Genomic DNA, 26,247 nt, shown 5'->3' with positions numbered 1-26,247 from the left:
CATCAAAACAATGTTCGAGTTCATCCAGACGCTTATTTAATGTTATGCAGACGTTTAATATCTACTGCCGAAAAGAGCGCATACCGCACTTAAGAGATTGTTGCTACGGTGATAAAGGAGTGTTAACGTACAACAGGTGCCTTCCCTGTGGATAATAGACAGTTTGGTTGGTAGGGGCACCTCTCTGTCGGAAATCGGGGAAATCGGAACATCTGGCTAAGTGGGCTTCACAAAAAAACACTTGAACGAAAAAAAAGAAGGCTTTAGCGGCTGGGGGGGGGGCCCTCGTGCCGCCCCGGTAAATCCGTGCCTGGATTGAAACACAATGTGAATAGGTAAATACGTTTCTTAATTTATTTGATAATAAGTTATTTTACAAAACGCTTTAAAGCAAAGTCTTTTAAAACCTTACGATTGAAAGACAATTTTACGGCCCTGCAAAGCGATGTTCTCAACATGAAACAAACGCTACATACTGCAGAGAAAATACGCTCTGGCCAGATAAAAACTTTCACCAACTCGCTTGAATTGATAAAGTGTGACCTGCTTGAGTGTAAACAGTTTATGACTAATTGCTTGAACAACTTCAACCTCAGTGTGAATGATCTGAAACTTACGCTACAACCTCTCGAATCAGCCATTTTAGCGGTTTCCCGGCGAGTATCAAGCATGGAGAACATTCTAGATAAGACGAATGTCTTTGCTATCACAGCGGCTGTGCAACCCCTCGAGGCAAGGCAAAATATTCTCCCATGCAACCAAAATCCGACCGAGAACGCTAATTTGTCCCCACTTAGTAACTCTGGGGATAGCCAGTAGTACCCCAGAAGACCAATGTCACCACCTAATGCGGTCATCATTCCGGCTTGTGTCAATCACTCAGCTGATATATTTAGAAACTATATAGATAAATTGTATGACATAATGAACTCTTACACGATCAATGGAACTGTATTAATGCTTGTTGACTTTAACGCAAAGTATGATGCTCAAAGCCCGCGATCTAGAGACTCACTTCTGTATAGTTTTTTTACAGATAATAATATGGTTCCTGTAAATAGAAAAAACAAATGCATTGGGGCCAGTGCAACATATGTATCTTATGAAGGTAATTGTCAGTCAATTATTGACTTTGTTTGTGTGCCTGTTGAAATATTTGACTGTGTAAGGAATTGTATTGTTATAGATGATGATTGTATGAATGTTGCCAGACACAGACCTATCATTTGCTCGATCGATGTACTCACTCGTAAAACTGATGCATGTGATTATACGCTAATGTCTGTTAACTTGCGTAAATGCAATGACACTCACTTTAATTATTATAATACATTATTAATGTATGATTGTTATATTAACGATTTAGCGCACTGTGACCTGAAACTAAAAAAACACTATAGACGCTGCATATGTGCGGGTGTGTGAAAGACTTACGAGCTATGCAAACGCCACACTACCGCAGAAAAGATATGTTTCTTATCTATAGCCATACTGGAACTCGGAACTCACTGCGGCCCACGGTAGTATGTCTCTTGTGAGAAGAGAGTGGTGTCGTCAAGGCCGCCCACGTGACGCTACTGACCCAGCCTTTTCTGCGTATAAAACTGCCAAAAGAGAATTTCGCCGCCTGCATAGAAAATGTCTTAAGCGCTATTTATCAAATTTAAATAATGAGATTGGTCGAATGGCCGAAGTCGACTCTCACAAGTTCTGGAAGTTGGTTAACGCCCGCAGGAACCGTAGCCGCTCTAGTCCTAGCTCGTGTTTCAACTTCGATCGTACAACGGTGAGGGACCGAGACAGTATCTCAGAAGGCTGGTACCACTATTTCCGGGAGTTGAATCAGCCCCATCACGACCCTGATGATGTACATAACAGCGATACTTGGGTAAAGCACGTCTCATCGGAACTCGATTCTATTGTGACGAATATAAAGCCAGACCCCGAAGTCCGTGTACTCCCAGAAACCGTAGACTATATAATATCTACGTGTCCGAATAGAAAGTCTGGTGGATATGACAATCTCCAGTATGACCATCTAATAAATGCAAAATATGTGATATCCCCGGTGCTCACGAACATTTATACCTGGATGCTACGTACCGGACACGTCCCAGACAGCATAAAGTGTGGCGACATCATCACTATGCACAAAGGGGGGAACAAACGTCGCGACTTGCCGGATAACTTCCGTCTTATTAAAATTGTTCGAATCAGTCATATTTACAAGGTCAAAATAAAACATTATGTCGAATATAAATAATCAACAAGGTGGCTTCCAAGACGGATTACCCTGCCTAATGACTTCCTTCATTCTGCGTGAATCTGTGTATTTATAACATGACCTACGCTCCAGGAGTGAAATAACGTAATGCTGAATTTTGTTTATTACACGAGTGTTATTACACTAGTTATATAACTTATATATATATATATATATATATATATATATATATATATATATATATATATATATATATATATATATACTTTTTTTACGAAATGACGTCATTATTCCTGCGAATTTCTTCAGTTAAACTCTTTCACAAAAGTCAATATGAATAAACATGTTATAAATAGAATCTTAGATTCGTTGTCATTTTGTATTGAATTTATTAAACTCGTCATCTAAATAAAGATTAAAACTCGGCAAGCCTCGTTTTTAATTTTTAATCTTTATTTAGATAACTCGTTTAATAAATTCAATACACAACGACCACTCATGCAAGATCCTATATATATCGTTTATGTTTGTATTTATCTGAACCCTTGTTCATATATGTTTATTTTGTGTTTGGATCTTCGTATCTTGTATATGGAGGAATAAAAGTAAATATATCAATAAAACGCAAACATTATCCATTTGTCGCGTTTAAAATTTATCATTGATTCATACGACTAAGTTCATGTTTTTGCAACACTGCGTTTTGCAAAGTGGATTTAATATTTGACGGATGCTTTTAATAAAATCTTTTGACGTAAAATGATTAATATGTTCGTTTTGTTTCAAGAAATGAACTAATATACGTACCACCACTAAATTCTACATATCGTTTTTTTACGATTGCTGACTGTATCTTATATAAACCGACTTGTAAATTTAAAAGAACATTGTTTAAGTTTTGTAATTGCTAATGGTTGTCGGTTAAGCACGTGCTAGTGTAAAAAAATGAAATTCTCACCAATAACGTAAGTTTTCATTTACCTGAATCTTGATGCAACTTTGAATGAAGTCCAACAATTGTAACGCAGTTGGTCAAAGGACGTGGTAAAATGGCTGCTGTAGGTAGTGGGCTGAACAAATCAGGTGAGCGTTTTTCAAATGGTTAGTTGGGTGATTGTATCATTTTCATTTAAAAAAAAAACACACCAAAAGCTTTGAAGATCTTCTTCGTGCACAAGCATAATTTTTATTTAAACAACACCAAGCTTTGCACAAGTTATGGACTTGTTCAAAGATTTCCGTATTTAAAAAATGTCAATAAATATGTTTGATAACAAATCTACAAATCTTCCAATTAGTACAAGCTAAATGTAAAAGCAAGAAAATATATATAATTGAAAAGACTGTCTTCCCGGTATTCGAGCCCGGTAGCAAAATATAGTGCTCTTTCACTGCGTTACGCAGGCGTTAGTTTTTTTAAGGGAAACATCTACGCAACATAAGTACATATTGTTTTTTCCAAAATATCGAACAAAACCGGTATAAACGCTTTATTATTTACCGATTTCGAGTGAGGATCATCCACTAATGAAACAATATTTTCAACATGTTTCTTAGTCAGGAAATTTAATTTTACTCGTGTATACATATTGTGAACATTCGGTGTAGAATGTATGATAATTATTTTAAAAATCGTTTTACGAAACTGTGAAGAAGTCCCCATACTTAAATAAGTAAAATTTGTTTTTTAACATAAATGTTTCAAACCACATACAATCATTCTCACTATTTCCAGACTAAAGCAGTTTTATAAACACTACTTCTTCCTTGTTTCAGGCTCAGTGTTATGAACTTATCCGATTGCATATAAAATTGACGTGTTATCTTAGCTTAAAAATTATCCGGATTATCATTTAAAAATAATTTATGTATATACTAGATTGTAAAGAACTAATTACAGTTTAATTAGCGATAATTATTTAAAAACGTGTTAAATACTCTTATTTAATTTATTTTGAAGATTTCCCGGTAATAATCCCAGTAAAACATACCTCTTCAACATCCTGTAATTTGTAAATGACTGCTCGTGTGCGCTAATCATTGCCGCTGGCTCTTCACGTTGAATGACCGTAATACTCATACAGAAATTAAGGGGGAATTTCAATCGGGGGTATTCAGCCTCCGCACAGAGATTTTACGGGAACCAGCATAGCTGGATTGAATCCATGCCTTCATAACCAACCACGTGATGATTGCCTAGCCACGTGGTTCATTAATTTTACCGTTGTTATTTTTAATTTTCTTAATTTAGGTAAAAAATATAATGTACCTAAACTTATAGACTATTTTCAAAATGTAAAAGAAAATGATACTACTTTTCATAATATTGTAATCATAAGTGGAGTTTGTGTGAATCCTGTATAAAATTATGAGAGATTGTAAATAAATGTCATTTTCCTCTTTTACGTTTTTGAAAAAACTCACCACTGTGGACAAGTAAAAGCAAATTGCATTGGTGTTTGTATTTTTCGTGGCTGTTCAATTGGCCTACGCTAAAAAGTCGAACTTCATGTCTTGTGACTGTAAGTAATATTAAATACATTCAAAGAGAGAACAACTACAGTACCTTCAGCGCTTTGATTTATTTTGTATACAAAAAATGCATAACAAAACGCTCCAAGAGTTCACTGAACAGCGTATTCGACAAAAACAGAGCTAAATCTAGACACAGTTTTACAAGTATTAAAGGTAAACAAAAATAATAGCATAAACCCATTTATGCCAAGCGTCTAGAAAAAAGGCCTTGGAAAACTGCGTAGACCCAGATGTGACGCCACATGATGCGGTGTCTCATCAGAGTCTGCGCTGTTTGCTTAAAGGAATTTCTGTAAGAAATATTCTAAATATAGAAATAAATATACTAGACATCCCTAATTTTGGAAATAAATTGATCCAATTTTGAAGGATGGGAGAGTCCACTAGGCATAAATGGGTTAAGAAATAATAAATTTTATTAAAACACTTGATTTATTTTTTATTGTCAATCCATGAATTAAACGATTGAGGAAAATCGAGACACTTGACTAGCGACTTTTTTTTTTTCATTTACAAGGATTGACGAGCCGTTTTCGTTGTCGATAATCATTCGTAACTTTCAGAAGATTCCGAATCCGAAGGGCTCTAGTTCTTTCTTCATCCCTAGGTACGTTTCTCGCTTGATGCCTCCTAAAAACATATAAAATATTATTTTTGTGTTTAAATACGGGAGGTTGAAACTGTTCATTAACATATTATCCCGTTGATAAAATTGCATAACTTGATCTCAATGATGTTCGGTTCCAGTATTCTCTCTGAAATACGAATATGCTGTATTTTTTAAAATAGTGAACACTGAAAGGGCAGTATCGGAACCGAGCAACTTTACTGAAGATGTTATGAATGTTGTAAATGGTGTTCCATTTTTCCTTCGAGTAATATTGCTTTAGTTATAGTGTTTCCATCTATAGCTCTAGCTTTTAGTGCCATCTTCCAAAGTGTAACGTATTCAGAACATATAATTCGTAGCCAATCAGCTTTTGAAGGTGTAGCCCAGATTCCTTTAAACCCATCGGCATTCAGATTATTACATGAACCGATTGCTGAAAATGTATCATTAGTAGCTGCATTTGCAGTTGTAAAAAGCCAGTTCTACTAATATAATCCTTCAAATTGGAACAGAGCCCGAATGATATGTTTGAGTTAATTAGTATCAGTACAATATTTCGTAACTGCATCTTGATCATCGGCATACTATTTAATATTAGGAGTTGAATCATAAACTTAACTATTGAGTTTTGTCCAACTGGGTGTTTCATTTCCGCTATACTGTCTAGGGTAAAGAAAAACAAAATTATCCTTTTAATGACCCCCCATGTTTAAATCACCAGTCATCATATTTGGAGACTTTGAAAATACTCGATGATCTACATAATTTTATATAGATCAAACCAAGTTTGAATGTAAACATCGATGACTTTTTTTAGCATATAAATGTAGTCGATTTCATGATGCTGGCACAACCACAAACAACTGAATAAACCATGGAGCGATTCAATATTGTTACCGTCAGCTGAATCTGTTAATAGCAACTTCTGAAACAAATTACATTTAGCGTTGCATGCATTTGTTTAAAATAATTTGAAAATGAATTAACATTTATATCAATGTGATTTTTATTACAGCCTTTTAATTTCTTAATGTTATTCCAAAATTTTAAAAACTCGGATCTACTCATATATTAAAGACGGCAAATGTTTAATTGAAATTAAAATTAGCTATCCTCTTACAATCACCTTATGAACGCCTAGATTCTTACAAAAATTAACGCGTTTTATCATTTGGCTGGTTATTAAATAATTGTGTATTTTGCTTTTATTTTACAATCAGCGTGAACCATAGCGTACCCGATTGTATTACATGTTTATCTTAACTTATACTAAAGGGTCGTTCTCTTTGGACACGAAATAATATTCGATAAATTATAGACGCTATCAATCAACAAAACAACATCTAAAGAACCGTTCAACAAAGCGTGTGTTAGAAGATCAAAATTTGCGATGAGTTTTGTCACATAATTATGTAGTAATGTACCTTTACTACTACGAACTACATTCCAATTTATACGGTCATATGTATTGCATAGAGTTGTACCGTTATTATTTAATTTCCGTGAATATTCAAATGTATACTGACCTGAGGCTTGTGCAAAGCTTTGTGTTTTGCTTGCCCACTTGTCTGCTGTTTCTGGGTATATGATCGTGGTTGCGGTTGTTTGGGTGCTGGCTTTCGTGGAAGTTTATCAACTGCAAATATTTCATTTCATAATATTAACGATTCCATTCGACAGTTGCTCTTAAATTTCTTCTATCCGAAAGGGACCTGTTTACAGTTTGGCAAACAATTGCAATTTCAAAAAACATTGATCGAATAGTGTAAAATAAAAAAGAGCTTTTTATGCAAAATAATTTGAATATTACGCGTATTATTAGCATAGCATTTAAATCATTGCCAACCAAAGCAGCATCAAAGGTTCAGTGCTAGTTAGTTGGTTATGCTTTCGAAGGTCACGGTTTTGAATCCCGACTGGCGTAAAATTTCTTCAACCAGTATTTCTTGCTACTTTAATTATTTAAGACCATTACAAATAATAAAAGAAGTTCTAGTAAAAAATAGTTACTGTCATTTAAAAAAATCGATATTTGTGAGCAAGTCAACCATATCATGTCTTTTTATGCTTATTTATTGGACTTGATTAAGGTAGTTTTGAATTTAAATGCATGTATATATCAGGTTGCTTAACAAATAGAGAAATTATGGTCGGTGGCATTTGACAACATGCGATGTCATGCAAGTCTGATTTGGCGTATGAAAAGGCGAGGCTTTTTCTGCTCGACTTGACACCCAGTACACAGTGCATACCATAACCGCGTTGACATTATAAGGCTTATCAATCGATATGTTGTCTTATATTATATTTAATTGTATACCCCTGCTTGCATGTACCGAAGTAAGCTTTGTCAGATTTTGCTGTAAGCAGTTTTCTATAACATGTTCTTCTCTAAAAGAAAACTGTTCTGCCCTTGGAAACATACTGACCTTGGTCTTGGTAATCAGAATGTGGTAGCCCTTGGTTTCTACGACTTGGCTTGGAAGGAAAGCTAAATGATTGACCTTGGGATTGTGTGTGGTACCCTTGAGAATAGTTTGCATAATTCTGTTTCATTATCATAGCTTGACCTTGACCTGTTGGGAGAACGGTGTCTCCACCCATAGGGTTTCCTTGGTAATATACAGCTGAAAATGTAGAAAATTAATATTTTTAATACTTGAGGGGTTTTATGTAAACAGGCGGACCATGATCCGTAATGCTCTCACCTGAGACGCGAATAAACTAATATTATGCCGAGAAGATGAAGTTTATAAACAAAGGTACTTTATGAAACAAATATATTTAATTTATAAGAAACTATGTCAAACTTCTGATGATGATCATCATCATCATAGAAATAAACTTCTGGTAAATGGTTGTAATAATCTTTAACCTGTGTTGAATGGTCAAACTTCAGCCAAAATTACAAACTTAGGTAACACATTCCGGAATGGCATAAATGTGTTCTACTTACCGCCAACACTTTCGAACTCTTTTGTGATATTAGTATGACAAACATTGTGAGCAAGTTGTATGAAGATTGTGGAAATGTTACATCAAGAGAGATAATTATATTTCAATATAAGCTATTCAAGGTAATGTGCCCGCCCTTTGTGGCAATTCTTTTCAATTTACCGACACATTGGTTCGAACAATTTTTAGAACAAATGTTCTGACCAAGTTTCAGGAAAATTAAACTTAAAATGTAACTAACTGTGTTAAGTGTTAAAAAGCTTTTTCTTTAATTTGACCCAGGGACCGTATTTTTTATCTCACGTGTCCCAGCTTCAAACAAGACCGAGATATCATTAGGACAAATGTTCTAGAGTTCTAGATTGTAAGCAAGGTTTCACTTAAGCCTGATTAAGATGTACGATATAAGATACACTGTCGTTTGTTGGCGATGTTTTTTAACGGACCGAAACCATTTTTAATCTCCACCTAGCTATCATTAGGAAAAATGCTGTCCTGCTTTTAAAGTTGTGGCAAAACTTTGAAATGAACATACTATATGTTCCGATTAAGTAAACTGAGGTCCCTCAATCAGCAGGGAAGCGGACAACGACAACGAGCAAGGAAGCGGACAACGACAACGAGCGAAGCCTTGTATTGTAATGCGCATTGGGAGGTTAGAGGGTTAGGGTAAGGGTTAGAGTTAGGGTTAGGGGTCGGGTTTGGGTTAGGGTTAGCCTTAACCCAGGGTTATCTCCCCGATACCAGGCCTCTCTCGTTGTCGTTGTCCGCTTCCGCTTCCCGAATCAGCAGGTCAAATATGGTGGTTAATAAATAAAGGAAATAGTCGGGTATAAAAAACCTAAGTTTGTATGACTTTACCTGTTGTTGATGTTGTCAATGTTTCTTGCTTTGCTATATAATGTGTTGTTTGGTAAACAGGACGTGTTTGTTGAAGCTCTAGTGGTGGTTGATGATAAAGCTGAGGGCCTTGTTGTTGTTGTAGATTGGGTTTGTAATGGCCTTGTCTCTGTAGTAAGTTTGGATTTTGATACAAGCGATGATCAGGGCGATGAACCAATGCAGGTTGTTTTCTTTGTCCTCTTGCTTGATCTTGAAAATTGCCCCCTAAAACATTTTTGTAATTAAAAGTAATGTAATGTATGTATGTATGTATGTATGTATGTATGTGTGTGTGTGTGTGTGTGTGTGTGTGTGTGTGTGTGTGGTGTGTGTGTGTGTGTGTGTGTGTGTGTGTGTGTGTGTGTGTGTGTGTGTGTGTGTGTGTGTGTGTGTGTGTGTGTGTGTGTGTGTGTGTGTGTGTGTGTGTGTGTGTGTGTGTGTGTGTGTGTGTGTGTGTGTGTGTGTGTGTGTGTGTGTGTGTGTGTGTGTGTGTGTGTGTGTGTGTGTGTGTGTGTGTGTGTGTGTGTGTGTGTGTGTGTGTGTGTGTGTGTGTGTGTGTGTGTGTGTGTGTGTGTGTGTGTGTGTGTGTGTGTGTGTGTGTGTGTGTGTGTGTGTGGGTGGGTGGGTGTGTGTGTGGGGGTGCGTGCGTGCGTGCGTGCGTGCGTGCGTGCGTGCGTGCGTGCGTGCGTACGTACGTACGTACGCACGCACGCACGCACGCGTGCGCATGCATGCATGTATGCATGTATGAATACGCACATACGCACGCAAGCACGCACGCGCGCACGTATGTACGTACGTATGTATGTCCATATACTAAGTCATCGGGTCATATCAATTTGGATAACACAATTTTTATCCAAGATTGATAAAATTTGGTCTAATAATTAAACTGGAAACTCTTAAAGCCTATTTTGAATCGTTCAGAAACAAGGTTCACATGTCGAGTGAGAAAACACCTTGTTACTACTCTACAGGCCGCCTTTATACCCCATTTATACCCCATTATTTATAAAACATAGTCAGAATGTGATCTTGACATATCTTTTCATGGTGTGAATCAGGATCACGAGATTGCAAATACTAAGTCAAACAGGTCAAATTTAAGAACAGCATAGTTATTACTCTAAAGGCCAAATTTATCACTCAATATCTGTGACATTTAGTCAGAGTGTCTTTCTTGGCAATATTCACGTTGAATTTGAATCTGAGTCACATAAACAAAAAAAGTTACAATATAATACCTTTTAATAGTACCACTCTGAGAGGGCATGCGCAAAGTAGAGCTTACTGGGTTTAAGTGAGGCTAGTTGGAACTTACTTCCAAGATGGCGTAGTTTTCGTGATTTACATGAAGGTGTAGCGGGTGAAAAACACAAAAACAACACCATCTTGAAAGTTCCATCTTAACCTCACTTAAACCCAGTAAGGTCCAGTTTAATCATGCCCCTCCCCCCAGAGGCAACCATTATAACTCAATCATGATGAAACATCTAGACCTAGTTTAATTCATGATCATCTGCATTAAAAACTTGGTCACTAAGTCAACTCTTGAACAAACCATGTTACCAATTTAGAGGACGCATTTATTACTCAGCCTTGATGAAACTAAGAATGTTTATTTTAATGATATATACCACAGGTTTGTATCTGGCTCTAGATAATTTGTATTCAGATCAAATCTTTAAAAACTTTCTACCTCTAAGAGCAACATCTATGACCTAAGCTTGATGAAACTTGAGTAGAATGTTTATTTTTGCAATATCAAGGGCAAGGCCGACTTTGGGTCAGGTGAATTAAAACACCAGGTCGCCAGATCAAATCGTTTTACCTCTCTTGGGGCCAAACGAGGTATAACTTAGAATGTTTCTCTTTATTTTATGCTGTATCTGGTTTAAATGTGATCAAAAACTTAATCACTCGGTAAAGTCTGTAAAAAATCGAGTCCGTAAATACAATTGAACTTTCCATGGCCAGCATGATCCTTTTGTGTTTTGCGCAATTTAAGTCTTTTATTGGTCTGAGAAAATAGACCTATATAAATATATGTTTACACAGAATAAAGTGTAATTTTTTCTAAAATGTGTCTTGAAGAAAACGATGTATTGTGTTTAAATATTTCGACTTTATTTACACATTTACATGTCAGATTTGAAAACCATGTCATAAAGAGTGATTTATAGAAACAAATATTTGAAAATATTTTCCCCATATTTCAGACGACTTTTCTTGCTTATTTGTCAACTTGCTTAGCTAATTTGCCAGCTACACTTACGTGGAGTACCTGCACCACAATACGAGCAGAACAAGGCTCCATTCACAAGTGGTCCACCACATTTGTGACAGAACATCCTGAAATTAAAATATTATTGTTAATGAGAACGGGACTGACTTCATACTGGGTTGAGTTGTTCCCTTACGTGGAGTGCAATGTTGATAGCAAAATGATGCTTTTATATACAATGGCCGACTGCAATGTTAATCAAAGCGCTGAAGGCACTGAAGTTGTTCGCTATTGCATAATTTAAGACGCAACTCATTTTTCAAAATTAATCGCAAGTTTGAAATCAAGCCATTCAAACTTATAAAGAGTGCGTCTTAACGCACGGGTCGAGAGGTGTGTGCACTTTTTATCATCCTATTTATTTTATAAGTATAACTTAGATAAAATAACAACAACATGGCCCTTTTTTGACGTTCAGAAAGCATAGTTCGTATGATGAAAATGGAAATGAGAACTGAATATAAAGACAATTTGCAATCACCATAATATTTAATGAATATTGTTTGAATATCGAATACCTATCTTAATATGAATATAATTTCATTATGGAAATTTCCTATACAAAACTTTTGATTTTTGACACCATATACAAATTCAAAATATACAATAACATAATTGATAAAAATAAATAATAAATCTGCGAGCAATACTTTTTACTCACGAATTATGTTATCATAAATACAGCCCTGTTGATCCGTACTTTGTTGTTTATGCATTACTTGTTACCCTAACAGTTCACACGGTGTCAACAACTCTGACCTAAACATGGGTATAGAGCACTAATGCGCTTTTTTCGGCATAGCTGTTTCACCTTAAATGACTTTTACATAACGCCAGCAGACACGCATGAATATATTCGAATATTTCATAGGCTGATTCGAGATAAAACCTCTTAACTTTGGCTACATCACTGTGTCTGTGCTCAGCGCAAAGAATGTGACACTATTCAGTGTAAGGAATTCCGGACTACTTTCCGTATGTTCAAAATGTGGCCCAGTTACAATTACGCGTTTAATCCACCTCGCAGAATTTCAGGATTAGTACTCGTTCACTAAATCGTCCGGGGAATATCTAATTAACTATCGATAAACACAGTTTTGCTTTCAAGATGAGAAAACAAACAAATGGTAAAGTGTCATGATAAGAGGAAAATAGTTTAATTTTCGAACCACACAAGTTTGCCGTACTCGGTCAGCATGTCTAGAAATCGTTCATTAACGCCAGGAAAGGCTGCCCTTATTTACAAGTTTGATATTTTGATTTCAATTTTGTATCAAAATCATTGTGCAAAAATGTACCATTTACAATTCGCGATGCGATTTTTAATGCCCCTCGTCATGCGAAAATGGGTCTTTTTCCATATGCGCCCATCATATGTATAGCCCACTCAGCCTGCGCATCTCTCAGTCTGGTCAGGAGATACATAATGAGACCATAACACATTGGGTGATGCTTAAGATACGCTGGCCTAAATACATAAGACCCATTTCCCATTTTCGCATGACGCGGCTATGAAAGTGTGATTTAAATGTGTCGAAAGAAGACTGCGTGTAAATCAAAAATTAACATACGATATATTTCGATGGTGAAGAAATACACTCATAATAAGGCAGGTGAGGACACATATGATGTGCACTCCCGTAGTATTATGTGTATCTACTTACACTAACACGTGGTACTCCCGTATTATAATTTGTATCTACTTACACTAATTCACTCACATTTCATGCGGTGAATATGTGACTAACAAGTTAACAAACACAATAGTTTAACTTTTGTTTTCAATTTAATAATTTAGAAACGTAAATTGCAAACTTTATTTCAAAATCAGCATTTATGCCGACTACCTTTTAAAAAGGTATTTCTTGTTGTATTTGTTTGTTTTTTTATATTCGGTTTAAGCGATTCTAAAGCATTTTTGATTGTGTCTATAATATACCTGTAGTAATTGGTGAACTCGTGTTCAACGTTTTATTTATTGAGAACTGTGAATTTAAACAAACTTAACCTTCTACTATTGCGTTGTTAGCACCCGTGAATACAAAAGATTGCCGCCATCTGTTGAGAACAAAAGAATGTTCCCAGAAACAGCAATAGTAGCATGCACTATGAACGAGGTTACATAACATCTCATTATATTTGTTTATCAGCATCTATTAATAGCCTCAGATGCGGTGGTTATCGTTCTTAGCGTAGTTAAGAGCAGACCGACTTGCAACGCGTAGAACTAACCTTAGTTGTTCGCTAGTGAACAACTAAAAATAGTTTAATTTTACAAAATGATATATGAATTTATGAATATGAGGACATTCAAACGTTGTAAATTTTTTCAGCTGCTGCCACTAATTGTTGAAGTGACAAAACTAAATAAAAACTTGCTTCAAATCTTTTCAAGCAAGATTTTATTAAATAAAATTGTTAAAATAATAAACCATTTGATTACACGTTCCAAACACCCTTAGGTTTAATCCTTACAAATTGATTTTGAAAGTGTTTGAAGAAGCTTTTTTGGAAAAACCCTAGTTTAAACTCATCTGTTGTTGTCAAAAATGTATTATTGAGGAACATTCTAACAAACAATTTATTTTCAAGAGTCTTAATATAAACGAACAATAAGTTTTAAATTGAAAGCAGTTTGCAAGTGCATACATTTCATTGATTGCAAATTACTTTAACGACACTATTTGTGCATCTGTATATCAGCAAGAGGATCAAAGCCCGCAAGCGCTTATAATTTTGTTATATCATTTAACAGTTATATATTGTGTGCACGCTGTTTTCTAATATATTTTAGATGATGTAAAAATAAACAAACCAATTTATAAAAACACGTCTTTATGCACATTTGATGTCATATTCAATTAGTTATCCTGAACCCACAACTCTTTGTCAATTATTTAAAGGGTTTTCCACAAAGATTGATTAAGTGCAGTGTTATTTGCACCAAAATAGTATAAATTCAAATGGTGTCTGCAGTTGAATGCAGTTTCAGGGGTATCATAATGTTTTAGACTGAAACCAAGGGATTTTGTCTGGTTCATAATTGTCTCACCATCTTTGACAAGTCTCAAGATAAAAAAAATATCTGTTACATATAATAGTAACATGATTTACACGTCATATATGTACACAATTGATAAGAGTTGAGTGTTCCAGTAAATAAGTTAAATGAAAACGTACACACCTAATTATTGTTTGAATCGAAATCGAAACTAAAATCGTACTTTGAAATCTAAAATCTTATTCTGAACTTTACTTTTAAGGCCAAACCAATTCGTGTTTGATTAAGTTATGTTTTCATGAGATCAGGGGCTGGTATGGCCAATTAGAATAAGTGATATCAAAACACTGATAGTGTAGCGAGTCTGTTTAAAGGGGCCTTTTCACAAATTTTGGCATGTTTTGAAGTTTGTAATTAAATGCTTTATATTGATAAATTTTAACATTGGATTTAAAAAGCTCCCGTAAAAAAAATCAAGAATAAAATTTAAAAAAAGTACCTTCAACAGGACCCGAACCACTGACCCATGGAGACCTTGAGTAACAGTCTACCACTAAGACCACTCGGCTATCCGTGCACATACAATGACGAATGTGTTTTATACTTTATATAAGCAATCCTCGTTGTTCCACAGAATATAACGACAACAACCGAACTCTCAAAATTATTCAATCGTTTTGCGTTGCAACGCTTTATAATTTTTCAGGTTTTAAAATCGTCAAAAGATGCATATAAAGGCTCTTTTAGAGCATGGTAAATGTTCAGTATTACTGTTTCCTCACAAATATCATAACGTAAACGAAAATTTGCTAATCTGAAACAACTTTTTTTATTTATTTTGTCAATTTACCAAAACGTGAAAAGGCCCCTTTAATTATGTATGGATATCAACAAAATGAAATATCACGATACCGATATTGATGTTTTGAAACTTGACGATATTTCTATACTAATACTTAACTTCCCAATACTGTATATTTAATTACTAACACTTAGTATAAGACTACAAAACGTAGTGCAGTACATGCATTATGATATAAAAAGATCAAAGCGCTGAAGGCACCGCATTTTTATGCTCTTTGAACGTATTTAATGTTTAATTTTTTAACGAAGGCAAATCGACAGGCCACGAAAAATGCAAACACAAATGTAATTTATTTTTAATTGTCTACATTGATTAGATTTTGAAAAAAAACACATCAAAATAAAAATTACTCCACTTACGATTACAGAGACGAAAAAAGGAATTCAACGTATATCTAAGTTGGCGCTAAGGAAAAGTCTGTGAGTCTTACATAGAATGAACCACATCATAATTCAAATAATAAATGTATTGGTATCAACGAATATTGTATAAAATTACCAATCAAACCACATTAAAAAATATTCAATATGTTTCGCCTAAAATTAAATGCTTCATTTAATGTGTTTCTTTTTATTTTTGTATTTTCATGTACTGGCATTAACACGTCTACTCTCCCGTACGTAATCAATATTTTGATGAACGCACCATTTACTGCAATGTTTAAGTTGTAAATTAAAGTGTTTTTTTCTATTGTTTCAATGGGTAAAAACTTTCTCATCGTGTGCATTTATTCCGATGTAAATTGTTCATCATCAAATACTACATGTACTGAAATACACGTCTATAATTAGTTACATCATCTAGTCTGTTACAACACGCACGCTTTTCATGCGTAGAACTTAACAGACGGCAGCAACAACTTCGCACTAAAAAAAAACAGGTTTTAAAGCGTACGAATGGACTGTAATCATCAAATTTTAACACATGGCTGTAGAAAAGCGAAATATACATGTACTAAAATTAAATTGCTGCCCCGTAGATTCTTTAAAGGTTGTTGTTTTCAAAACTTACTCGCCATAAGGATTCAATTGCTCACCATTTGATTTTAACTGTTCATAAGTAACTATTGTGTACAGTTAAAAGGTGTGGGGATGATGCCCGACATGTATTTAATGTACTGTATTAGTTACCGTTTTATATTGCGTAAATGGTAAAACTGTTATTATTTGTTAAATCTGCGGTAAACGCTTACTTCATTGACCCACGTCAATCAAAAATAAAAGTTGCCAGTTAACCATGCCCTCAGAAGCGTTCAGAATCCGATTAGACGGCGAAAATTACAGTTTGACTAGAAAGTAATATCGTCAAGCTATCTATTATCAGTGGATTATCTATTACCCATGGGGCGTTTACGGCGATTACGCGTCGAAAAAGGTACATTTTGCACCTTTAAAGTGTGCGTGTGTGTAATTTAAGTTTATTTACAGGCCATCGCTGAGTGTTCACGACAACCTTATGTACAGACATGCCCCTGTGATCTTTCAGGGAAAAATATTTAATTTTGAGCCAAGGTAGGTCAAATTTTACTCGGCTGCCCGGGTATTCGCCAAAAAATTAATTTTGACCCAAATTGACCAGTACACGGTGGTCATTTATACCTTAATGTGCACTGGTAGACAATTTAAACATATTCATGTCTGGTTGCCCTTAAAAGGACAAGATCACTCCGCACAGGGAGTGCTGACAAGTAAAAATAACTTCTTCCCGCTCCACGCGCGCTGCGCATCTTTTATGGTCTATCTAGACGCCACAAGCCGTCGACCCGAACCCCAGAACGACTTCCCCAGCACTTTGATTGTTCCGAGTACCGCCGTCCTGGAACACTTCCATTATCTTACTAGGACCACAGCCTCGAAATCTTGGCCTGTATTTGTGCCCATGTTCGCCCCGCCCGTCCTCTACTCTGCCAATGCCGCTGCACCCGTCCCTCTAGAAACACATTATCCACATACGGACAATAACTACTCCGTTTGGCGATCCTTCCAAGTTCTGGGAGTCAGCAAGTCAGTGAGGGGACGTCCGTGTCGAGTGATGACGGTACTGGCTGGACAAACAGAGCCGTCCGCAGAAGTTCCCCTAATTGTTCCTCCTCAGACGATGTACTATTGCATCCTAATATTTTATTAACGCGCAGTTTTCTTTCGATAAATTCAAATCATACTTTAAGAGTCGCGTCAGGCGAAAATGGGTCTTATGCGCAGTCTGGTCAGGAGCTGCGCCGTCCGCTATAAATCACACAAGGTTTCGTGTTATCATTAGGTATTTCCTGACCAACTGCGAGATGCGCAGGCTAGACAATAGCTACGCTAACCGCATATGGCATAAGACCCATTTCGCATGACGCGGGTCTATAAAAATATCTTTGTTTTTTTAAATGGAACATCTTAGCACATTACTTTTCGATAGATAATTAAAGTCAAACTTTGCTATTTACAGCAAACTGGCAAATTTCGGTAGCCTATTCAGTCTTTCAAGAAAGATTTCCATACCGACTGAACGAGTACGGCAAACATTTGTGGTAAGAAAATGAAACGATTTCCGTCAAATCATGACATTATATTAATTCGGTAATTTTGTTTGCTTATCTTGAAAGCAATTTTGTGTTGTCAAAATTTATCGATAGCCCATAAGGTCTTTCCTGGACTATTTAGTGACCAAGTACCCAGTCAAAATGCGAAGTAGTATTTATAAACATATATCACACACAATACTATCGAAAGTGATCAAAACAAACAGTTTTGTTGTTTTCTGATGAGTTTTAGCGAATATGGATAAATTATTTCCATTTGTCCCGAATTTTCCCAATTAACTGCGTTTTACTTATCATTATAAAACAATCATGAAATTGAATTTATATGCATATTGAAAACAAAAACATTTTTCTTTTAATATTTTTTTGCTTTACACAATAAAATAATGTTTTATTGATCACTTGTCGAAACTTAAATCTCTTCAAGAGGAATTTTTTACTACTAACGTGGCTTCAAAAGTTGGACATGTTGAAGGGTAGAGGACATAGAGGATATTTGTTAGATTCGATGGAATATCGGTTTTATTTCACGAGTGATCATATAAAACAATATTTTAACGAGTGGGTCACTAGGTCAAAGGTCAAGGTCACTGTGACCTCTAATATAAAACTTTTACTTTGCCTCTAACATCATAGTGCTTCCACCTACAACTTTGAAACTTCATATGTACATGCACCTTGATGAGTTCTACATGCCACACCGATTTTTGGGTCAATAGGTCAAAGGTCAAGGTCACTGTGACCTCTAATATAAAACTTTAACTTTGCCTTTAACATCACAATGCGTCCACCTACAACTTTGAAACTTCATATGTACATTCACATTGATGAGTTTTACACGCCACTTCCATTTTTGGGTCACTAGGTCAAAGGTCAAGGTCACTGTGACCTCTAATATAAAACTTTAACTTTGCCTCTAACATCATAGTGCTTCCACCTACATCTTTGAAACTTCATATGTACAAGCACCTTAAATATGTATTTTTTATGATCACGAGTGAAATAAAATCGATATTCCATCGAATCCAACACATTTTCTTTTTATTTTATGCTTTTTTCACCGTTAATTTACATTGTAAAAGAGTGTAACTGGATTATTTCGCTGGATTAATAACGTCATTTCGTCGAAAAAACTGTGAAAAATATCGATATTTTTCACTGTTATTTTTCACTGTTTAAAACGGATGAACTGGGCAAACGATCGCGGAACGCATTCCACCTAATTCATGTTTTTGAACTAATTCCGCTTTCCATGTGTTATCAGTGTAAATAACATCTTATACACCCAATTTGTCGACAATTAAAAAAGTTCTCATGCATTTTTGAATTTAAATTGTAATGCCTATGTGCGAATTTATACTTCAAAATGTATATGGGGATGAAGGAGTTGTTCTCTTTAATTGCGTACAAAGTTGATAGAAATTGCGATCATATGCAATCGCTGACTGTCATGTTTAAACAAATGTAAATATCCAAAATGATATATAAGTAAATCAGTAAAGAACATTTTTAAGAAAACACTAGTTGAGCAGCTGTTACAGATTGTAGAAGTGACACAACTAAATATATAATTGTTCAAAATCCATTCAATGAAGATTTTATTAAATACAAATGTTTTTAATCAATATTTGATTACGTTCGATTTGATTATAACGTTCAAAACTCCCTCAGGTTTAATTAAATGCATTATTTCTAGAGGATTTCAAAAGTGTCTGAAGACACTTTCTAAAAAAAAACATAATTTAAATTCATCTGTTGTTGTCAAGACGTTATAATTTGGGAACAATCTAACCAATAATGGCGATCAAAAGTGCTCATCTTAACGAACAATAAGTTTAAATCGCAAGCAGTTTGAAACTTCAACTTTTCAAATATTTAAGTACTTTAGCGACATGACTTATGCATCTATATATCAGCAAGAGGTTCAATCCCCGCATGTTTACCCTAGAGATGTTGTGGTCCAACAGAAAAAGTGGGACAACCTGATCCAAACCCACAGGTAAAAATATCAAGACCACCTATTTGCGCAAAACAAAACAGGTTTGCACTTGTATTAATAATAAATTTAAATAAACTGAATGAAAGCTTCCAATCCTCAAGATTGGTAAATGTAATATAATGGGTTAAATTATTTTTTTTTAACGGAAAAATTGTTTGGTCCTTATTGTCTACCTAAAATATCTGTCTAATGAGCAATTATTCAATTGTTTTTTTATTAAGTAACCATTATATTATTAAACATTTTTTGTTACAGTGGAATTGATAAAATATCAAATATTTGTACACAAATATTAAACATATATAAAATATGCCATAAAACCCTCAATTTGTCACCAAATATCCAAAAAAAATATGCTATACTGCAGGTGGTGGAGCTGTCACCACTGTGCTAGGGCCAATAACAGAGGCAATTATGGACGTGGTTGGTAGAAGTTCTTCCAACACTGTCGGAATAGTTGAAGCAACATTTGACAGCGGGTTTCTACAGCTTGATGCATTTGATGCATTTAGCGATAGGTAATTTAAAAATTTAAATCTTTAAAAATTGAGGGGGGTAGCAGTTATACAATTTCATTTTATCAGACGTTTTTCTACAGTTTCTGCATGTTAGAATATCTAAACCATTACCATTTATTTCCAACTTGTTTAAAAAAATCCCTATTCTAGAATAATAGCACACAAGTCATAAACAACACTATTCTTCAGTCTCTATCATATCCAAAAAGATTAAACAGATAAATTCTGAGATCATATCTATTATTGTGTAATACATAATTATATTTACTATATAATTACCCTAGTATACAATACAAATTGAATAGCATTAAAAATCCCTTATGCACCTAGGTTCTTTTTCCCCCCAAAAGAGAAAAAAATGCCTGATTTTTTATATGCAGTATGTTGACAAAGCAATAATTATAATTATTTTTTTTAAATTGGTCAATCAAAGCCCTGGGGCATCACAAGGACCTCAATCAGCTACTACAATCCATCTGCCGACTGCAGCACCAAACAGGTTCAATCGTGCTTTGCCAGTTACTGGTAGTAGACCGGCTGCAATTGCCGATGATGCCACAAGGTACGTTATGGGTATACATTGGTGCACAAGAATTTGTTTAAACAAATATATAAAATTATGATCAACCAAACAAAATGGATACATGTACTTTCATTAAACATAATTGAAATTTAACAGGTTTCAATTAAAACACACTCATGCATTTTGATGACATCAAATAAACAAGATATGTGTTTGTCAGAAACACAATGCCCCCTATTGCACAGCTTTGAAGCCATATATTTGACCTTAGACCTTGAAGGATTACCTTGACCTTTCACCACTCAAAATGTGCAGCTCCGTGAGATGCAAATGCATGCCAAATATCAAGTTGCTATGTCCAATATTGAAAAAGTTATGGCCATTTAAGTTTTCGGACCGACGGACGGACAGACTGACTGACAGACAGTTCAACTGCTATATACCACCCTACTGGGGGCGTAAAAATGCAATGATATTTGAACTTTGACCTTAAATGATGACCTTGACCTTTCCTTTTCACTACTCAAAATGTGCAGCTCCATGAGATAGACATGCATGCCAAATATGAAGTGGCTATCTTCAATATTGCAAAAGTTATCAAACTTTAACCAAGGTTAAAGTTTTGGGACAGAATGACAGACAGGCAGGCAGGCAGGAAAGACAGGACAACAACAATATACCCCCGATCTATCGATCCTGGGGCATAACAAATCTATAATAAATTCCAGCAATAAAATAGCCTTGAATTAGTTTAACATATGTTTTGCATAACCAAACTTTGAAATGTCAAGAGATAAGTGATTATTCGACCAGTGTTCACAAAAATGGTCATTCATTCTATCATGACTGACAAATTATGTGCATGACTGACAAGCAGAGAGATTGACTGATGAGTGTGATTGACAGGGATGTTTTCATATGTCCCTTGATTGACTGAAAGCTGATATGATGCCAATATATCAGTTGTTGTAGTAATGTCAATGTGCATAAACTAAACATAATTCACTAAATGAACAATACAATACATCTTTATAGCTTCTCAATATTATAGTGTTTGGCATTTCTTTCTTTTTGCTTAGCCAGTCTGACAAAGATGTGTTTGGAATGACAAGTTCTATAAGTCTGTCACACCTATCGATTGCTAGTAATAATGCTTTTTAAAACTAGTTTTAACAATTATTATGCTTAACAAACTATTCCAAAAAATTAATCAAGCTCTAAGACACAATAACTTACCATAGATATTTTAATTTTGTCCCCTATATTTGAAAACAACAAAACATTGTGAAATTGTTCTCCTCGTTAAAATTTAATGAAATCCCTCAGGCACTTGTTCTGATTTTTATTACAGTAATGCAACAATAGAAACTGTCTGCTGCACTTGCGGTGGCCATACTAGAGTTCAAAAACTCAAAGAAGAAAAGCTAACACTCCAAATAAAACTTCTAAAGAGGCAGTTAAATTATAAGGAATGAAGTTGAATTTATTAAAGGGTCCGTTCAACAGATTGGTAAATTGACAAAATTTAAAAAGTTGTTTCAGATTCGCAAATTTTCGTTTTTGTTGTAATATTTTTGAGGAAATAGTAATACTAACCATTTACCATGCTCTTAAATATCCATTATATGCATCTTTTGACTATTTGAAAACGTGAAAATTATAAAGTGTTGTGCGACGCGAAACGATTGAATAATTTGGAAAGTTCTGTTCTTGTAGTTATATTTTGGGTAATTACGAGGATTGCTTATAATATAGGTAAAAACTACATGCGCTCTAAGCATGAGCATGGATGGTGGAGTGGTCTGGGCGGGAGACTTTTTACTCCAGGACTACAGGGGTCAGTGGTTCGAGCCCTGTTGAGGGTTACTTTTTTCATTTTTTAAAATTATATTCTTGTTTTTTTTTTACTGGAGATTTTTAGGTCAACTGTTTAAATTTATCAATATAAAGCATTTAATTACATGCTTCAATACATGTCAAAATCTGTTGGACGGCCCCTTTAACTGTGTTATGAACTTTTTGATATTCAAAGGGGCATATCAATGGCCAGAACAGTATTTCATATTCTGAAATAAATTGATACATAACAAAAACTTATTTCTTACAACATTGAGCCTGCAGTAACAAATATTCTCTATGTATTTTAATAATTGAAACCAGTTTTCCCCAGGACACTTTTCAAAATTGCTGGAAAATTGTAGTAGTTTAATATTTATGATAAAATCATGTACGTAAGTATTATGAAATGTGCATGCTCAATTACAATAAAAGACATTTACCAGTACGTCAGAGTAGAAAAAACTCATCCAAGCTTGTGAGTTCTAAGTTTCTGTAGCTATATTTTTTCTTAACAATTTCACCAAGCAAGTATTGTTCCTCACGATTTATAATCATAAAAAAAGGAACTTAAAAATTTAACTATAAAGAAAAATACTGAAGATATGCCCCTTTAATACAGCATCAAAAAATAAACTGTTGAAGATGTTACCATTATGTTATTATTTGCTGCTGTATATTTGTTACCAAGAACCTGTAATATTTTTATTTAATAGTGGCCAAGGCTTGTCTAGTTTTCTAAGCCTCACATAAAACTTCAAATAATATCTAAAAGTATGTATTAGCAATTTGATCCCGGTAACGCAGTCTATTTTGTGCAACTCCTACATTCATATTGTTGTTATCACCGTTCTGATCATCTTCCTGTATTACTGGATAATCATCAGGTATCGGAATGTTCAGGTCTTTGCAGATGTTATGCAACACTGCACAGGAGATGATAATCCTTAAATTAATTTAAAAAAACAACTGATTATTTGCCATGTTGCAATAGTTTACAGTAAGCACAGTGTGTGCATTACAAACTTGTTGGCTGTGTATACAAAAAGATATTTAACTGATGTATTTATTTTTTCCTTGCATTTTTCACATGTGAACAGTGTTGTTGTCACATATCCAGCACTAAGTATATTATGTATTAGCAGTATTTACTTAAGTAACAAAACTTATTTTAAATGTTTTCTTCTAGCTTTCGGCTATGCAATATTTATTTTAGTTCATTTCACAGTTTCTTACCTGCAGACTCTTTCTGGTTCATTCTAACTTCACCAAGTAACACACCCCACCTTCTTTTCAGTTGTCCGATTCCTCTTTCTACTTTTGCCCGTGTAATCTTCAATGATCTGTTTCAACATAATATTGAAAATAAAAGAGTTTTAATTACTTAACTTATGTATGTCTAGAAAGTAATATAAATTAATCTGTATGTACACATGTAAAGAAGCAAGTTACAAATGTACTATAAATCTGTTTTGCATGGTTATAAAACTTATTACATGCAAGAAAATGTTTTTGTAAACAGTGCAAAATACATATGTAAAAAAAACTAATTAAACTCCATTATTGGTAGGTACTTTTTTTTCTTCATCAAGATACTTTACCATTACAACCTTTTGATTTGATTTAATATTTATACATTGAAGCAATAATTAATTTAAACTTTCAATCTTCACATTCCTAAGAAAATTCATCTGCTTTTTATTGCGCTATATAAAATTATATATTGTTATAATGTGTTCGTCATTCATGCTATAAACTGTTTATATAAGTTAAATTTTTAGACAAACATTTTTTTTTAATTATTTTTTTATAAATGGATACCTGTTGTAGGCACTCTGACTACCTGGATGTGGATTCAGATATGGTGTAAGCAGCCATTCTGAACATGCATATCCACTGTCGCCCAGAATGTGATATCTGCCTCTAAAGGGAATGTGCCCGTCCGCAAACATCTGGCGTAGACCACTGTTATTGAAAATTCTACTGTCATGCACACTTCCAGGCCAACGTGCAACAATATTTGTTATTTTGTCAAAAGCATCAATGACAATGTGAACATTTATACTGTGAAAACCTTTTCGATTCACATACACTGCTTCATCTTCTGATGGCGCCTTTATTCTACCATGAGTTCCATCAATTAATCCTACCACTCTTGGAAATCGGGCAATTCCATGAAAATGTTCTACCTGAACATCTAGCTCTTGAATGGTGGTTGGAAATTTAATAAATCTGTTTACAAACCGTTGAGATGAAAGTTGTTGTGTAACCTCGTTAATTACTTTAGAAACGGTGGACTGTGAAACATTGTGTATGTCGGCATCATTCAATTGTATGCCACCAGTGCCAAGAATCTTAAGGTCAAAAGGATTTTTTCCATAGCAGAGAGACTATTATGTCGGTGAATTGCTGGCTGTATTCTTGGGCCAAGTAATTGTTCCAGAAACATCAACCCATTTCTATCAAATCTGTACCGTTCTAATAGTTGACCATTTGTAAGAAGATCAACTATATTTTCTCTAACTTGCATGATTGTCTACAAAAAAAGACAATTAAACTTTACTATTAAATAACAACAAAATATATAAATCACTTACCTGCATTTCATTTAAAATCCGATGGAGTTTTTCAACAATTCTCTGAAGTGCCAGTGCTTACTTGTATGTAAAGCACGTCACTTTCTGAGAATGCATTCATTCATTAATATCCATTATCCTTCAGTAATATCACACATCACACAATTTCAATACACGGCAGTTAAATCCTTCCAATCTTTGTACAAAAACGTAACGCGTGTCACAATAACGTGTATTATTATCAACCACCATTTCAAAATGGGTGGGGTAATTTTATTGAAGAGAAATTAAATAAACAATTCCAATGACTTTTTAACTTACAAACACCATCATTACAACAATATCTAACCATTATGTTGAGATGTTTTTCATATTTTCCTGAATAATGAACAATGGGAAACGTTATTTTCGCAATAAACCATAACGCATTAATAACTTCCACAGTTTTACAAAGTGCATTTATCACAACACAGTATTGATTTAACAAGCGGATACAACCGACTATCTATAAATGAACTCGAGTTGTTGAGGCTACTTACCAATAGAACATCGCTCTTTATAAAATGTTCTCCAAAATTGCACGTCAATATTAAAATACGTGTAAATAAACGGGTACCGTAAATAAACAATGGACGCGTTTGTGTTTTTAACTTTAAGGACGAGTTTAAGGAAATAATTTTGTCTCTTAAATTTTAAGGAAAAAACGAACAGTTTTAAGGAATTTCTTAATATAAGAAATTTATGGAATACCACTTAAGAAATTTCTTAAATATTAAGGAAAAAAACTGCTATTTTAAGTGAAAACTTATTAGTTAAGGAAACTTCCACAAGATAAGAAGCTACTGGAATACCACCGCAGGTCTTTTGGACCTCTGTAGTGGCCTCTTCTTCGTCATCGCTACTTAGTAG

At 34.6% G+C, this 26,247-nt stretch overlaps 1 protein-coding gene across 1 annotated transcript in view; it reads right to left on the bottom strand.

The window, feature by feature from the left end:
* Window positions 1-5,327: 5,327 nt before the first annotated feature.
* The window catches only part of LOC127842048 (uncharacterized), a 163,462-nt gene continuing 142,542 nt past the window's right edge, over window positions 5,328-26,247 (bottom strand). Inside the window, exon 7 of the mRNA XM_052371378.1 lies at window positions 5,328-5,389. Coding sequence (XP_052227338.1) covers window positions 5,363-5,389 — 27 coding nt within the window. The 3' untranslated portion in view covers window positions 5,328-5,362. The remainder of the gene's footprint in view (window positions 5,390-26,247) is intronic.

This window comes from Dreissena polymorpha, chromosome 8, assembly GCF_020536995.1.
Source record: "Dreissena polymorpha isolate Duluth1 chromosome 8, UMN_Dpol_1.0, whole genome shotgun sequence".
Lineage (NCBI taxonomy): Eukaryota > Metazoa > Mollusca > Bivalvia > Myida > Dreissenidae > Dreissena > Dreissena polymorpha.
The sequence above is the reverse complement of the archived record's forward strand: the minus strand, read 5'-3'. Positions and strand labels throughout refer to the sequence as shown.